Source organism: Camelus bactrianus, chromosome 24 (assembly GCF_048773025.1).
Source record: "Camelus bactrianus isolate YW-2024 breed Bactrian camel chromosome 24, ASM4877302v1, whole genome shotgun sequence".
NCBI lineage: Eukaryota > Metazoa > Chordata > Mammalia > Artiodactyla > Camelidae > Camelus > Camelus bactrianus.
In genome coordinates, this window is record NC_133562.1 from 10,537,344 (window position 1) to 10,554,928 (window position 17,585).

At 40.3% G+C, this 17,585-nt stretch overlaps 1 protein-coding gene across 6 annotated transcripts in view; it reads right to left on the minus strand.

The window, feature by feature from the left end:
* ZNF521 (zinc finger protein 521) overlaps positions 1-17,585 on the minus strand; it is a 262,751-nt gene that overhangs the window by 151,469 nt on the left and 93,697 nt on the right. For 4 of the 6 annotated variants that reach the window (XM_074352184.1, XM_074352181.1, XM_074352180.1 and 1 more), the window contains one exon: positions 4,762-4,824. The exons of the other annotated variants lie outside the window; for them this stretch is intronic. Coding sequence is in view for 3 of the 4 variants with exons in the window: in XM_074352181.1 (XP_074208282.1) it covers positions 4,762-4,824 (63 nt within the window). In the remaining variant the exon portion in view is untranslated. The remainder of the gene's footprint in view (positions 1-4,761; positions 4,825-17,585) is intronic. 6 annotated transcript variants of the gene reach the window in all.

Genomic DNA, 17,585 nt, shown 5'->3' on the forward strand with positions numbered 1-17,585 from the left:
ACATGTCATTGTCTGTGTCGAGAGTTCAGGAATGAGCTTACTGTACCATGTCAACAAGTACCCAGGGCTGGACCAACTAGAACCTTTTAGAGTTAAAAAAAAAAAAAAAAAGAGGAGACAATATTGGAGTAGAACACTTTCAAATCTGACCCCGAAGCTTTTATTCTATGTTCACTTTTCACTGGATTGTAAAATATAAAAAGATATTAAATAGTTCTATGTCTAAATTACCCTTTTATTACTTCTTATGATTCTTCCATAGAAGCAAGGTATATATTATGCATTGACAATTTTATTAAAATGCAGATTTTAATATGTTTAACGTTTCTTTTGTATTCATTCTAAAGTGATTTGCATATTATGTGAGCATCTGAAGAACCAAATGAAAAGAGGAAATATTACAGGAATGATTTAAAATTAATGCAGTCAACCCAGATGTCTAATATTTAATAAAAAATTCCCTCTGCATTTTGCTTGTTTTTATATAAAAAGGCAATTCTGAAGACCAAAATCTTTTATGGAGTTCTTATTGATACAGGCCTTATTGCATTCAGCAAAAAAATATTAAAAAGTAAGCACATGAAAGAAGACAGAAAACACAGTAATAATTATGTCCTGTGTAATAAAGGACAGCCAGGATTTCTTCAATAACTGAAAGATTCGAATAGCACAGGCCAGAAAATGGATTATTCAACGTTAGAAGGGTACTGGTAGATATTACATGTAGCTGGGATCAGCTGGGATCAAGAAAAAAAATGAGAGTTTCACAAGAGCCAGATTGTAAGAGTGTATTTTGTTTGGAAAGTTCAAGAGGTGGCCCACCATCTCTTCCTTTTGCAAAAGCTTCAGCAGCATGAACTTCCTTAGCCAAACAGGACCTGCACTTTGAGGTGAGCAGAGACAAAGCAACTTGTGAAAAACTGGAAACAGGAAAAGTGATAAATGATTATGGTAAATGCTGAAAGATTTATGAGTAACAAAGAGAAGACAAACAAGCCTGAAAGCCAGATATAACCTTAGCAAGTTACCCACGATGGAACTCTCCCCTCTGTTAGGTGTTTTTTAACCACATTCATAGCAAGTGTACACTCTTACTTCTGTCCCTTTAACATCCAAGTGGAAAATGAGGCCTTCTCAAATAGGTTGTGAAACCTCTTTTTGGCTTTTCAAAACAATCTCTCATTCAAGATCAGAAGACGTTATAAGAGCTTTTCACTCTCCAAAGGAGAAAGATTTTTCATAAATGCAGACAAGACCATGGACTGGAGCTCCAACAGTGATTTTATGGGAAAAACAGGTTCTATTAGAATATTATTGGGGTATTTTAATAATATGCAATTAGAATATGATCAAATACATTTTTAAATTCTTCACAGCTAAAGTTCACCAGCAAGCTATATTATAAAAGTGGAAACTGGCAAGCATTATGTAAACAAATTCCACGTCTGCTTTCTTTAAGGTAACAAGATTTTACTAGATTATCAACCTCTTGCTTATCCACAGGAAACAGATGAGGATCATTCCTTTCCTGCATCTAGAAACTGATGACAACACCATCTCACTATCAATGCCAGATGGCAACCATCTAACTCTGAGAAAACAACCAAACACCATTCCTGGATCCCTGCCCACTGCAACAAAGCTTCGCAATACAAGTTGAAAACCGCATGATTTTGCATCATCATTTATATAAATCCATAATCCAACGTGTTTCCAGGGTCTGATCATTGTGGGTGTGATTTAAATTTAAAGGTGAATACATATAAAGAATATATGCATATAAACTCAAATCATCACCCTATATATAGAGACACAATTTTGAAAACAAAAAATGAAAACAACCTCAGTGATGATCTAGCTTTTCCCTTAAAAAACTTATAAGCCACCTAAAGCTGGTAGCCCTAAAACGAAGTTTTGAAATATTTCTTCTAAGTTAAAAAATTTACTATTTTATTAAATTTGCTCAGCATTCTAGGCAAAAAAAAAAAAATTACCACTTCTCACACATTATATCATTTAGGCTTACATCCTGTTGTTTCACTTAAAAATATTTTCAAATGCATCACCTCATTTGTACAGTTGGGGAAAACAGTGAATCAGAATTTGTCATGCATCTAGACTGGAAGAATAGAACTATTGAGCCTGAAAATTTAGCAAGTGAATTTATTACCAAATTGCAGATTGTGTCCAGGCATGATATATTATTATACGAATGCACAAAGAATTATAGAGCAACAGACCATTAGAAATAGTATGCAATCCCTGACACCATGCTTAAATCAGGTTCTTGTCTGTGGGCCATGCCTATTACATAACTGTTCTTCTAAGCTTGTAAATTTCAACTACATGTCAAGTGAGCTGAGGGTTCAGATCAAGCTTTTTACTGAAACCAAGATTCAAGAGAGCTAGAAACCTTCAGTTAAGTCTCTCTTCTGTCCCTGTTACTTGGTCTTGGGGGAAAAGAAAAGACGTGATAATCACAGATGATGTGTCTTTGTAACTGAACATGGAAATTGCCTACAGGATGCATAAGACTTCAGCTGGAGGATGGAGACACTGAGCAGAAGTAAAAAGTCTGAGCGGGGAATGCTACTTTTAGAAAAACAAACAAAGGTTTCAAGAAAGGTTGACTTCTGTTTTAAAATCTAAATTGTAAAACACTCATTCGCTAGTGCTATAAATGAACCTATTCTCCCTGGGACGCACAAGGAACTCACTGAAAAAACTCCCAGGGGTGTTGGTCCATGCTCTAAGGGTATCAGAATCTCCCAAGACTTTTGTGGTGGTGGTGGTGTTGCTGCCAACGTGCCCTGAGGTCTACCTAAGTCTTTGAAAACTACCCATCCCCATTCCCTTCAGCTTTTTGGCAGTCGCAACACAAACTATGCATAAACGGCTAATATAGACTTAAACAATTTCAAGTTCTCTTTTCCATACGGAAGAAACCATGGAGGATTCTTTTAACTCCCGTCACTGCATCAGCTTGAACTTTTTTCCCCTCTGGCACTCACTCAGTGCTACTTACAGGAATGTCTTTCTGTGTTATGGCAAGTTTTCCGCATTTCAATGTGAAGCACTTAACGTGTCCATGTTAAATTTTAATTTTTGGAATCCGTCACTCCACACTAGCTGACTCTCGGAGAGCTGTAGCTCTTACAACGGGAAAGGAAAACAAAACAAAACAAAACAACTTTGCTGGAAACCAACTCTGTGGCCTGAAAGTCTATTTAAAGATGCAAATGCGTGTGCACAGTTAGCGCAGATGTTTTTCTACAGCAACTGTACTTGCTGAGTTTCACCATTTCCATAAAGCACATTAAAACAAGTGTGTGAACACTCGGAGATGAAAGTCTCCAACACTCCTGAGACTTTCCGTGGAAAGTAGAGCCGCCTGACTTTTCTCCAGGCAGACAGGAATGCCCATGATTCAGCAGCCTGAGTAAATAAAAGAGGTCCTTATTTCCTAATTTTGCTGGCTGGCCACACTGCAGCAGCCTCTGTGCTCCTGCCAAAGGGGATGCGGAGCTGGAACTACACCCAGCCGCTGAAGGCCTGTCTTTGTTAGCCGGCCAGGCTTTCCCGACCATCTTCTGGCAACAAAACGGCCCTATCCTGCAAGGAAGACCTCCATCTCAGGCTGAATGGTTCTCTCGTCTGCCTGAGAGGACAGATTTTGCCGGGTCTGCGTCGGAGCAGGACAGCTGGAAACTCAGTTAGCGGCACGGCAACACCTGCTCGGTCACATTTATGGGGGCAAGTGCTCGGGAACAGAAGAGTGAAGGCAGACTAGAAGGAGGTATTCCACAGGGGGAGAAAAAAAAAAAAGACACCAGAGTACAGAGTACCTCTTTAGACACCAGCACACAAAGTCCAGAGCCACTGCCCCTCAGGTACCAACCTGGGAGGAGAGAGCAAACACTGGGTGTGCCTGTATCCTACAGGCTGGGGGATGGACAGGTGAAAAAACCCCAGGAAGGGCTGCTGGGTCGCCAGACGGGGGACTAATAATGTCCATTTACAGCCTGTCATTGCGGGAGAGAGATGCTGAGGGTCCCAGGCATCCTTTGGCTTTCAAATCTGATGGAAGTAGCCAATAAAAAATAAGATCAAAGAAAGAGGAAGAGAAGATGTGCAGGAAGGTTTGGGGTGATGCTAATGCTCCTTCTGCACCTCTAAGCAGGTCTCAGTCTCAGTTATGGTAGGGCACACGCTGCTGGAGGGCAGGGGCCAAGTCTTTTAGAATGCTGACTCCAACAATATAGGCAATCCTGAAATTATTAAGGAGAAAGTAAAGTGTCAAAGTGATCAACCCACTGTAGACGTTAAAGAAGTGATCCGAATCTCTGAAGTTACGGACATTCCCAGTACTTCCAGCTCTTTGTAGGGCCGAGCCCACGCGCAGCTGGCTTGCTGACGTCCTCTTGCTACCTGCGCTCATTCACTGTGACGGCACAGTACCCTCCACACGGCCCTTTGGGGGCTCAGTATCATACGTGTGCAAGTACCACACAGCGAGATTTCCCTAACAGGGATGGGATTTACATCACTGGTCACTTTCCAAGTGAGGAAAAGAAGAATGAACACTGACAGGCCGGTACCTCTGTTTTCGGAGGGCAGTGACTCAGAATAACTAAAAGTCAAGAGTCTGGAATTTTATTTCCAGCTTCGTAACTGACTTAGAGTGACCTGGCCAAGTCATTTAATCTGCCCCTACCTAGGAATTTCACCTGCAATATGAAGATAATAATTCTTGCTACTTACCCTCTGGGGCGTTACAAAGATTAGTGAATGTTTCTAGGGCACCGATCACCGCTGCAGGAAAAGCTGCATATGTAAACAAAAAGATTTATGTGTGTTGCATGTATTTACGTTTCCACATATAAGCGTCTGCGTGTACAGTATAAACAGACTGTAACATTCTCTTTCCTTGAATGCAACTACTGGAATGTCAGCTTTAAGGACTGGCCCAACTGAAATCTACAGTGCGTTAAACATTCACAGTTGTACATTCAGCTATCAAGAAAATAAAATATAAATAGTTGGTGATATCTAAAAATCAATGGACCATAAGTCCAAGCTAACAATGTTCTGAGTATTAAACCGTCATACATAAGATATAATCTTGGGTCTTTACAGACAGATAACCTTGGAACAAGTATTTTGCTATGTAAGCCTGAGGCCAAGTATGTAATTTTCAAATTACCTCTCTTATCCTTGAAACACTAGCAACACAATCACTGCATTATTTAACATCAAAATAAGTTCATTTAGTTGATGATTCTTTTAAGTGTAGGACAATAGGAGAAAGTATAAGACCAAAGCCAATTTCCAGGTTATTTCCTCCACTGGCTAAAAATGATTATTTCTGCCAGCATGCTGTAGGAGCAGTTCTGAACTTTCATATTAAATAGAGTTCCTAGTCATTTTTTCATTCATTAAGACACCTTAAGATAGTTAAACTGAGAACCTTGAGGGGAATACACAGGTGTGCACAAAGGCTAAGAGAAGTCAGGCACTATCAAGAGAGAACAATATTTTGAAATATGTGTTTAATAGACACAGGTAACAAGGATATTTGCCATGTTAACCCGGAGCCATCACAGTAACAACTTTACAACATCATATTTAAAATCGTCTAACCAAATAGCACAATACATCTTTAAAGCAATGATTTAAATTGCTGAAGGATATGGTCATTCTAAATAAACTATTATGACTTTATTACACAATTGTTTCCTTTCATTCTCAACAGAAATGTCAACAGTTTTAGAAAAGCGAAAACTTTAATGACATAACTAGCATACTTCTTTTTAAAATCAACAGTCCCTCATAAATTCATTCCTTTGTCATATAACTCAGTTAACTACTGGAAAATGAATACTCTTTACTGGATGTTCAAAAGAGAAAAGTGAACTTTAAAATTATTTATAACTCACAGATGCTTTTAAATTCTGTAATATTACAAATTGTTCTGGAAGGACCAATTAAATGCATTAACAGTCAGGTTACGAGGGAAAGGGTGGTCACTCATTAATGACAGCAGCTGTTGGAGCAGCAATTGGCAGTGCACATTTTTGTTAACAGTCAAGATGAATTCCAGGTATCAGAGCTCAGAGGTTTTTATTATTTTTCTTTCAATACTCCCTAATAAAAAAAGAGGCTCACTCTCCCCAACAATCCTTTAATGCTCCGGATGAGCCACCATAAGAGACAGAAGTTGCTATCACCCTCCTCCGCCCTCCTTAGGTAACCCTGCCCTTTATATCCCAAGCTGTCTTTTTCACCAGACACATTTCTATTACGTGTGCACAGAGAAGTACAAATGTTTTGCCTGCTGTTGCTTAAAGTTCATTTGAACAGACGGAGCTCAATGAATTCCATCTTCTGCCGCCAAATTAAACAGAAAACAGTGCATTCTTAAGCAGTTCACACTTAACTCCACCTCTCAAATCAGAGGAAAAAGCTGACGTGAAACCAGTTAAAGAACAAGTCATCGTCTCACTCACGGAAACCGAGACGTGTCTCTGAAGCCAGACAGAAGGGAAAGTGGTTTCCAATTATGCGGGGGGCGAGCACTGCTTTGCTGTTTCCATCGTTTGGCTCACTTAAAAATATATCTAACTAATGATAAGCACCAACCTCTTGGCGTTCAATAATTGGCAGTCGTGTGCTACACATCTGTTTACAGTGCTGTGACTGCAAGTGTTCTACATCATTTACCATATTTATCTTTCCTTTAATAATGACAGCCATCATCATGGTGAATTTCCCAAGTCTGTTTTCTTTTTATCTCAACTCTTTTGAGTTACAAGGCGTGTTTCCCTTACTTAGCAGTCTTGCATTTATACATGACCTCATACTGCAAAGAATTTGAAGCACTTCTTCATTGCTTATTTTGTTTATTCATTTATTCAACCAACGTTTATTAAGCACCTACTATGTGTTTAGGTCTGATAACTAGCTTATGAACTCTACAAATTACTATGTTTTTAAAAAGTTTTGGCTTCCTTGTCTATAATATCAGAAAAATTCCAGCCTTCCCCATAGATAATATTGTAAGAATCAAACATAACATTGTATGAAAGAGCTTTTCTGAACTGCTACAATATAAGAAATTATTACTGCCACTCTAAAAGTCAAAGTTACCTTTAGGTTATAACCAATAAATGTGAAAACGTTACAAAGAAATAAAAATTAACTGTAATTTAGTTGTGTTCTTCCTATTGAGATTCTAATAATTTTAAAGGACTTAAGGGGCACTTCTGTGTTTAAAAATAAAAAATTAACAAAAAATACCCCTCGAAAATCTTCTGAATGCTAATAACAGCTGTCTTAAAAATCAATGTGCAATACCTTATTCTTTAATAGCTGCACACACTGGCAAGCTGTGATTAATTCATTAGTGGAGTAAAATTCCCACGATGGGATGGCTTGCATTCAAAACCTTGAAGCCACATTCCATAGTTCTGACACCACCCAATATCTATTTTACTTGTTTAGAAATTTCTTGAGGGCAAATTCTATTTTGCTTCAAAATCCTTTGCTCTAGCGTGAAATATACCTATTAAGCTTTGAAAATATAGCTACACCTTTTGAAAGATACTTAGCAAATTCCTCAGTGCTACCATGTTAACCATTAGTGATTTTAAATTAACCTCTTCATTAGGGTAGCATAAAGTAAAAGGGATTCTCCCACTAAAAGAAACAAAAACAAAAACAAAACCTAAGTTTGAAAATGGCTTCATTAGTGAACAATGGACTTCACAAAAATCATCCCACGATGTTAATTTTTTTTTTTTTAAGAACTGCCCTAACACACTAGAATTTTTAAACAAAGTGATCAAATTCTATTTCAAAGAGGAATCCGGTCTATCAGAATGTTTTGACATGTTAAACTCTACTGAATATTTTTCCAACATGTAGGCTTTGGTCCAAGGCTGGCAAACTTTTGGTCACAAGGAATTATAACAGTCCTGAAATGGTGTTCACTCGAGCTGAATTTCACCTGCATTATAACCATGGCAGCAGTAAAGCTGACATGAATTTTTGGCAGTTTAAAAAGGCCACACTGTATACTTCACTGCAGATAAAGCCACTGGAGAATACAAAAGTGTTGAAAGGCTAAAATTTAATTAATGACCAATTAGCACCCCCTGTGGGTTCATTGTGCAGTAAAGTGATAAATACAGTGTGCTAATATAGAAAAAGCTGTTACAAAGATGAGGGGGAAAATATTACTATAATTATCCATTTGGTATTATAGTACAATGTTCTTGATTTTGATCTTCATGTGTCTAAAATATGATAGGAATTCATTAGATTTGGGACAAATAATCATTGTTTATTTTAAGGCACAGACTGACTCACACAGGTTGTATAGAAGCCAGTTAGATCACTAGTGAGTGCACCTAGCCAACCACCCAGCAGCTGCAACTCAAAGCAGTTTGTATCATCCACTCCTCAGTCAGTGTTCATACATCTTCGGGAGAAGTTCCATGCTATCACCATGTAACTCTAAAAACTGGGGGATGCTAGACTATCTTGAGACTTTGTGCCTATGAAGAGATCCACAGAAGGACAAGTTAGCAATGCATCCTCACAGGATAGAGCTTCTGTGCTGTTTCAGCAGAATCATCAACTTTCACATGAACACTTCCACAGGAACACTAAAACTGAAAAGTCATGTTCGATCCCAAGTAATCCAAATAATAGAAGGAGACCTTTATTGTAAATGAGATAATGTTTATAGACCACAAAGGACAAAAGTATGTTCTTAAGTAATTCTAACTAGGGCATAACAAAATATTTCTACACAGACCTTTAATGCCAATACCCTTATTCACACAATTTTTAAAAATTTACCTAATTAGGCAAATTTTGAAAGTGGCAGTCCTAAAAATAATGCTGATTATCAATGTGATGGATTTCCCAGGTACCTTATTCTCCCTTTGTTTTCTATTTCTCACTTTTGGTTCAGTTTACTCTCCCTTAGAACCAATACCCTAGAATGAATATAAAAAAAAAATTCAAACCAGTTCATTCTATCATTTTTTTTCTCGTTAACAGTCCCGATAATTTATTTACAGGAGCAAGTACCACAAGTACCAGTGCTTAGCTCACATGTGAAATGCACCAATTCTGAATAATTTTCATAGAGAAATTTACAGCACTGCTTTTGTTTCTTTTCATTTTGTTTTGGGGGGTTTATTTGCTTTTGAAAAGGGGCATATGAATAGCATACATTTGTATATGCCCAAGGCTTGTTGGTATGCCCCCTGCAAAAGCATGCTTCTAATACGCAAGGACATAAAACCGACCAGCGCAGTTCTGGGATCTGGACTGACTCAAGGCTGTCTGTAAGAAAGGGCTGGTTTCTGAGTCTTTACGAAGCCTCCTCCCACATCTGAGCTTCCACTCTTTTCTCTTAAGATGACCTGATGTTGTTTGGCATGGGATGTGCGTACCTCTGGGTCTGACTTGAGGGATCAAAGAAAAGTAAAGAAATGAATTTGATTGAAGCCTACACAGAGAAAAGAAAGTCAAGGCTGTCATTCCTAACTTTTCATATATATGGAACATTAGATTTAAGGTCTGTGAGAAGTCTTAGCCTGTAGGGGGAAAAGAGTGCTAATTTTACAGATGGAACACACAAATCAGCGAGGCTGAGTAACAGGTTACAATTTGGCACCAACAACAGCAGCTGATGGGGGCACGGAAACCCAAACCCTCGTCCCCAGTGCCCAGGCGAGGAGCTGCATCCATGTGTCAGGTAGGTCTCCCAGTCCACCCTTCTCTAACCCTCCTCACTAAAACCACCAGCACCTCAAACGCCACTGAGTCTCCTAGTTTTTATGGGTAAATAAATGAGCTTAAAAGTGTTTCACACTGTTCTCTTTTTTGGTTAAAGATTTTATTGTGGCTTTTTTTTTTCCTATTACAAAACTAATTTATGCTAATAGACACATGTAGACGCACATGCACAGAGGAAAACAAAAACCAACCAATTCTATGAACCCATAACCTGCTGTTGACAAGTCATGATAGCCTGTTTCTTAACTTAATTTTGCTTCTGGCTACTAGCTAGAAAAATCACACACACACACACACAGACACAACACGCTCCCCTCGTCCTCCTTAACAATGGGTCTCTCTCCCTCCCTCTCTTTCTTCCATTCTCTCCTCTGAGGGGAGAGGTTCGGTTGGGTCAGGTACTAGCAAATAAAAGCAAAAGAAAAGATCCCATCAAACCAGTGCAGTGATCAGCCCCACCTTACTTACGCTCTTGCCTCTAGAGCCACATTTCCTGCCATTCATCCAACGAGGGACCCACTGAAGGGTCCTTCTCACCTTCCTCCCAGCTCCACTTCCTCAGTGATCACTGCTGCTACCATGACTCCACACAACGAAACCAAAAGCTGATCCTCTGCACCAACCAGATGACGGAGGGTGCCGTTTCTTATCATAATCCATCAGCCACCTGCTCCCCCATCACCTGGACTGTGGCTGAAAATGCAGACTCCTAACACCCCACCCCCCAAGTCTACTGACTCTGAACTTCTGGGGTGGGGCTCAGAAGTCCCCATTTTAGCAAGCTTTTATGGTGCTTCTCTTGTATTCCCGAGTTTGAAAACCACAGTAGAGTCATTCATCTTCCCCAAATCATTTAAATCCTCTGCTTCCTGCTTGTTCTGCTGGGCTGTACCGTTTCCATATTTGTCACTCTGCACTACAGCAACGCTGAGGGAGAGATTTCTCTCCTTTATTCGAAGACCAAACTGAGTCCCAGCTCTTCCTAGAGGCAGCATTTCCAGGAAGAAAAAGATATCACTATCCTTTACCTTCCTGTTCCTTAACATTGAGCAGGACTCCAAGCTTCCAATCTTTTCAGTGTAATGTTCACTAGCTGCCATAAGTTACTTTCTCTGTAGAAAAGTGTTTTTCACGTAAGCTTGCAAATTTCTAGAAAAAGACAGTAACCATTTTGAAGAATTATAAAGTTTCAAGTACATAAAGGCTGGGTGTTGTTACATGATGAGGACACAGAGTTGTGGGTAAACAGCTCATTTCGAATGTGTACATGGAAAAGTCTAGCTCCTAAACTTTTGTGGATAATTACTTTCAAGCTGCATTGGCTTGATGAAAAGTATCAACAGGCTATGAAACGCTGCTCACCCTGTGAACCATTTCACAAAACGAAGGTCATCATAAAACTGAAGATGAAACAAATGAGTATGTGAAGGAGGAAGAGGGGGTGGGGGAGACGGGCTTCCCAGGATCAGCTAGACTCTCTTTTTCCACTCAGGAAGGCATTGTTAGACCTGCTGCTTGAATGCCTTAAGTTCAGCCCTCTCTAGAAATTACAGATATCTTGTTTTTTTGAAATGGCTCCTATCAGTCTCCTGCCACTTCCTGGGTTCTGTGCGGAAGTGTGGCCATACAGTAAATTAAGCCTTCTGCTGTCAGAGCTGGAAATAGGAGGGGAGTACAAAAGTAGCTTGATCTCAAATGATTTTTATTGGCTTCATTTACATCCTGTTTAAGGTCTTCTGAGTAGCTCAAGGTGTCTTATCTCTGGCTACCAGGGGGTATTTTGCAGTCAGAGCAGTTAACATACTTCTCTCCCCCCTCCTCCTATTCCTTTCCCTCCAGCTCTTTTTTTTTTTTTTTTCAAGCCATCTTATCTTATCGCCCACATCTCTTCAGGCTGAGGAGAACCCGTACTTATCAGAAGCAGTGTGCTCCATTGTCGTTTGGGGCTCTTAGAGACAAATGAAAGTTTAAGTCAAAAGAAAATCAGTTAACCTCTTCTACGCTCAGTTTGGAAACACTCAGGACTGTCTCGTTGTTAGGAGCGCTAAATGCTATGAGAAGTGCTCCCCTGTCATTGACAGGCCCCCATCAGATGAAGACGACTAGGTGCAAAGCTGCTAGTACTAAACCGCATAATGACCCTGAATAATGTGGCTGCAAGCTTGCCTTGACCAGAGTCCTCACATTCAGGCCACCTTCCCTTGGCCAGGGATCATTTATCCACACTATCACAGGAAGAGCAAGCTCCAACAATCTATTAAAAAACAACAACAAACAGAAACTAAAAGACAGTGAGGGCAAGTGAGAAACAGTAGTCAAGAGAGGAGGGACTTTTCTACGGAAGCACCTGAGTGCTAACTGTGGGCTCCACATAAACCCTAGATGGCCACTGGACATGTATGCAGGACATCTTCTCTGACAGCAACACACACACACACCATTATTCAAATCTCTTAAAGAATCAGTCTGCCAAGGAGCCCCAAATATTGAGGGACTTGACCCTTCTGTTTACAAACTCTGTAACAATAGCCTGCAAGCTGGGTACCCCTCGGAATCATCCGAGGAGCTTGTAGAAATACTGGGTCCCTGCCCAGAGCAATTAAATCAGACTCTCTTAGGGTCAGGGCCCCTGGGGAATGCAGTCAAGATTGACAACCACTGCCTTAGACCATCACGAGTCAATCTGCGGTCTGAGAGCCACAAAAACAAACCTCTTTATTGTCTGGGCTCACCTACCCCGGGACAGACAGGCCAGCACAGGGCTAAGTTTTCTGCATACTTTGTGTCAAATGCAGTGAAACAGATTTTTTTTTTTTTTAAAGTCACAGCAAGCAAGAGTGAACACCCCAATCATGCACCATTATCCCCTGTGGAAGAGCAATATGTGAACAGTTATTAGGTATCTCATCTGTGTGGTTTATATTCCTTTTAAAAATTCCCATTCCTCTTCTCCTTCATCCCCCAGCACCCCGCGGGCTCCTTTATATTAGTGATAACCCCATCCTTTCACCTGCGGTAAAGGCTCTCTTAATTGTCCATTATCTTAGTGTGTCAGCACAAAGGAGCAGAGATGGAATCCTCTTCCAAACGGTTTCACCTCCCTCTCCTGAGAGTGATGCCCTTGTCAAGGCATTAAAGACACGAAAACCTGCCACTTATCAGAACTGTATTTGAATCGAACCACTGTCCTTGAAAACTGTAGGCAGGAGATGGTATCAAACACAAGCGCATTGCCAGCCCCAGGTCCACAGTGGCTGGAACGATCGGCGAAGATACCCTCCAAACTTTGCCATGCATCCCTCATAATAGAATTACAGGTAACAATGACAACATGCTCCTTGATTTTCTTAAGCATTAAGTATAAAGGAATTCTGGCTCAGATTGCTCAGGAATGCCAAGTTAACAGTTCCAAGCCCTAGGATGCCTTTGCATGTAAACTCATGGATGAACTAAACCATAAACCTCTTCTAATTACTCCATGCTTCTGATTCTTACAAACGTAAGTCAGGGCTATGAAAACATCACATTTATCTTGTTATAATGAGGGTGGGGGAAAATGAGCACGTCTTTAGTGATTCTACGGACAGATTCAACAACGAAGCATGGTCTAAACAGTCATCTACACACAAAAAATGTAAGAGAAAAAAATATATTTTCAAGTATTCACATCATTTCGCGTGACAACCATTGCTCTGTATTTCCTCACCACTTTTTATATTTCTTACTCAATTTGAACCCACACTGCCTTAGGAAAAAAAAAAGAATTTATGCATGCTTTTAACAAGTAAACAAGTGTACAAATTAATTCAGAGAGCAGTAATTTTGAAAATTTTCTATGTTTAATGTGCACTGCAGTTAAACTACTTTTTCTGTACAAATTAATTTACTGCATCAGTGATCGATGTTTATGTTTAGGCAATTTTATTTCTCAGTATGGTAAAATTAGACCTAATAGTTGCAACCTGTTATGTCCAATCTGTCACTGAAATTCAAATTGCCTTTTTCCTATTATTCAAGGAGCAATTTGGAGGAATTAAAGCCATCTAAAAGCGGAAGACAAACAATTCTCGGTAAGCACTCAATAGTCTGTGTCATCAACCAAATCCACACCCCCGTGTTCCCTCCCTCCTAAGCAGGTTCTCAGACAGGGTGTCTCTGAGAGTCTCAAACTTCCACATCTGCCAGGCCACACAGGAGGGAATTTTAGGATAAACCGAAAATTGCATCCCAACAATGTTCAGCCCTCGAGAGAAGTAATAGAAGATTCGGAGATTTAGTTGTTGACGTCACATTGTCAGCCCCAGCCTAAAACGCTAACCCCCAACTTTCACAGATAGCAGACGTGTTACGTCCTGTTTTGTGTTTGGCTTTATCTACACATATATTCTTTAGTGTTCTTGCAAAATAAGTTTAATTCACAACTTTCCTTCTTACTGGGGACGAGTCTAAGATTTAAAGTGTGTGGTGACGGATGCTAGGGTCGGGGTGAGACCTACTTTACAAACAGCTTCTGCTCTGCCTGGTTTCTCTCCTCGCTGAGTTACGGGTTCGACCCTCTATAGTGGTTAAGACGTCTCTATCCTATGAATGCAAATGACAGGTCTAAATGGAGACGAGGGGAGGGGACCCACTGAAAGACTGGGGCAGAGCTCTCAGGGCCCCAGCCTGTGAGAGGCAGGAAGACCTCTAATCAGGCTCCAAGGAACAGGGCACAATCCTTGGGACTATTTCCAATACTCGCGACCACCATTTCACAATATGCTCTCAGTAGATGCGTGTTTTCTTTAACAAAAGGGCCCCAGATCGATTGCTGATCTCATCATCACTTGGTCTAAGAGAATTGCTGAAAATATTTCTTTGACAGCACCCCCTAACCACCTTCTTCTAGTCCCAAACCCACCTTCCCCCGTAGAGTTTTCAGGAAGATTACACATACATTTAGGAATGCTTGGTCACGATGGGATAACCTCAGTTTTCTTATATGGTTGAGTTTCCACATTACTGATAAAAGCCTGAAAATTTCTATCAACCCACCATAGTGGCCAATGACTGCATTTCTTCTTGCTCGCCTCATGTTTAGCTGAAATAGCCAAACGAAATGAGTCTTGCCTCAATTGAAGCCTATTTAATGTCGCATGTGGCCTCAGCCTGTATGCTATTCATTAGTCTCCAGAGGATACTGACTCTGTCCCCGCCCCCCCAACCAGGGCACAGGAGGCAGTCCCAGGGAACTCTTCCCGCCACTGACACGTTTACCCACAGCCTTCTCTCCAGACGGAGATAAGAGGACATAGTCAGAAGGGGTAATTATCTGCTCCGAACCACCTGTCAAAACTCAAAGTCATTCCATATCAGCAGAAGATCTGGTGTTGAAATAAATGAAGTAAAATGAACACGAATATCTTTCTTTTGACTGATTGCTCTCCTTTTAACTTTTCCATGATCACTTTTTAAATTCTAAGACAAACTCATTTCCTCAGACGATTGCTTAGATCATCAAGCTGATTAATAATCTGACTTTGAGGGAGGACTGATTAATGCGGATTATGCAACTGATTAGTACTGTCACTACATCACACATCCAAGTAAGCTCTAAGTGTCTTGTTTTCCAATTTTTTTTTAATTATTGAAATGGGTTCTAATTAATGTGACGTGGTCTTCTTAAGTTGGGAGAACTTCATCATGATGTGAAATTGAGGGCTTATCCATTTTTTTTTTTTTTTAGGTTTTCTCAACACCAAAGAACTAAGAAAGAACAAAGGAAAACAGAACAGACTGACAGCATTGCAAAACTCAAGTCTATGATGCTGAGAGTGCTGTTCACCCACAGAAATACCTTGACTTCTAAATGCCAAACTTATAAATGATGTAGATGAGTGAACTACATCTTCTCACTCTCCACCACCTCCCGCTGAGAAACCCCAAGCCCCTCTTCCCCCAATGGCAGTGAAGAGGGAATTACATCCGTCCTGCCCTCTGGAAACATCTCCAGGGTACCCCACCGCAGCATCCGCCCTGCCGGTACAGGAGTCCTCCTGCTGTTGGCTTCCCCAGAGATGCTTCCACATACACATGTGTGCCAGCACTTCTGATCGGCCACCCTCTTGGGACAGAAGCCACTGATGCTCAAACTCTCGGCCCTCACAAGAGCTCCCAGCCTCGAGTTCCCTCCTGTTCTAGAGGAGCTGGGGACTGCTCTGCTCCCAGAGCTCCTGAGATACAGGAAAAAGGATCCGGAGTCCCTGCTCCTGCAGTGAATCCTGGAGAAATGTGAGTCTGGCTCCCTTAATGAAAACTCAGAATTCAGATTCCTCCAAACAATGCTTATGGCTTATTGTTTAATTCACTGTTCAGTTATAAGCAGCCTCCAGCACAGACCAGAAGCATCCTTAATAAGAGTTGCAAAAGGCTATCCCCTCTAAGAGGATAAATTCCAGGGGGAGGGTATAGCTCAGCGGTAGAGTGCATGCTTAGCACACATGAGGTCCTGGGTTCAATCCCCAGTACCTCCGTTAAAATACATAAATAAATAAACCTAATTCTCCCTCCACCCCCCAAAATAAGATAAATTCCAAAGGGCACCCTCCTTATAGAAGAACAACAAAGTGGCCCTTGTGTTGGTTGGCTGCAGGCGCTGCTGGCTTTCTGCCCCTTCACTCTGCTTTTAGGACCTTTGTGAAATTCACAGGTTAAAAAAAAGATGGGCTAGCTCATGAACCTAATCCCCACGCACTGCGTGTTCCACTGGAAAACACGTGACAAATTCCATGTGAACAACTTGTAAAATAAACTTCTGGTGGTTTTGAAAACTGCAAAAAGCAAATGAACCACCTTTGCTCTGGCCAATTTTCATCCATCTCCTTTCCTCCAGTATGCAAAGCTGTTCCGTCTCAGCATGTCTCTTCTGAAAAGAGAATTTTCTTTTTAAATTCCATTAATTTTATTGTGGGTCATCAATGGATACTTTTTATAACATATAAATCCTTGACTAATGTGCTTTTTCCTTGGATGAATGTGCCTTTTAGTCTAAGCTTCCTACAGTCACTCTGCAGATGGGAGAAGTGGAGAGGTGGCTTATTCGAGGCAAAGCAGTCTCAATTGTTTTAACTCATTCAAGCCTAACCATCCATACTTTTACTCATTCATCCATCACGCATTTTGCCAGGCACAGAGATATAAAGGTAGGCAGAATGAGATCTCCACCCACTCTTGGTTATGCACAAATATGTACAGAGCTTATTTAAAATGCACATGTTTTTTAAAGGTGTGTGCTCTTTATGAAAAAAGAGTTTAAAACAATTATTAAATGAGTTTCTTGCTCTAAAGCTAATATACTTCATTCATATTTTGTGAATATTCATAATATATAAGGTTTCTTAGTGTAAGAACATAAAATATAACACCATAACCAACCGCAGGTGTAGATTAACTTTCTAAAATAGATTAAGAATCATTCTCTTTTACAGTTTTTTTTTGTTTTATCCTATTTTCTTTTTTTACCCTCCAGCTAATTTGGTGGCTATATTTTCTATTGCTGTAATTCACAAAGATTTAGCAAAATCCCTAAATGTAGCTACTATTGTTAAGACTATAATCATAATTAAGTACAAGTTATTAGTCCCATCTTCTTGAAGCTTCAGGAATTGCTTGGGGCTTATGTCATTTGCATTAGTCTTCCTGCCAGCACGCTAGACCTACTGTCTCTTAAAGGCATGTTTGCTTTCTGGTAAATTTCCCAACCTTACCTCTTACTAGCATGTTACCTTAGAATGAGT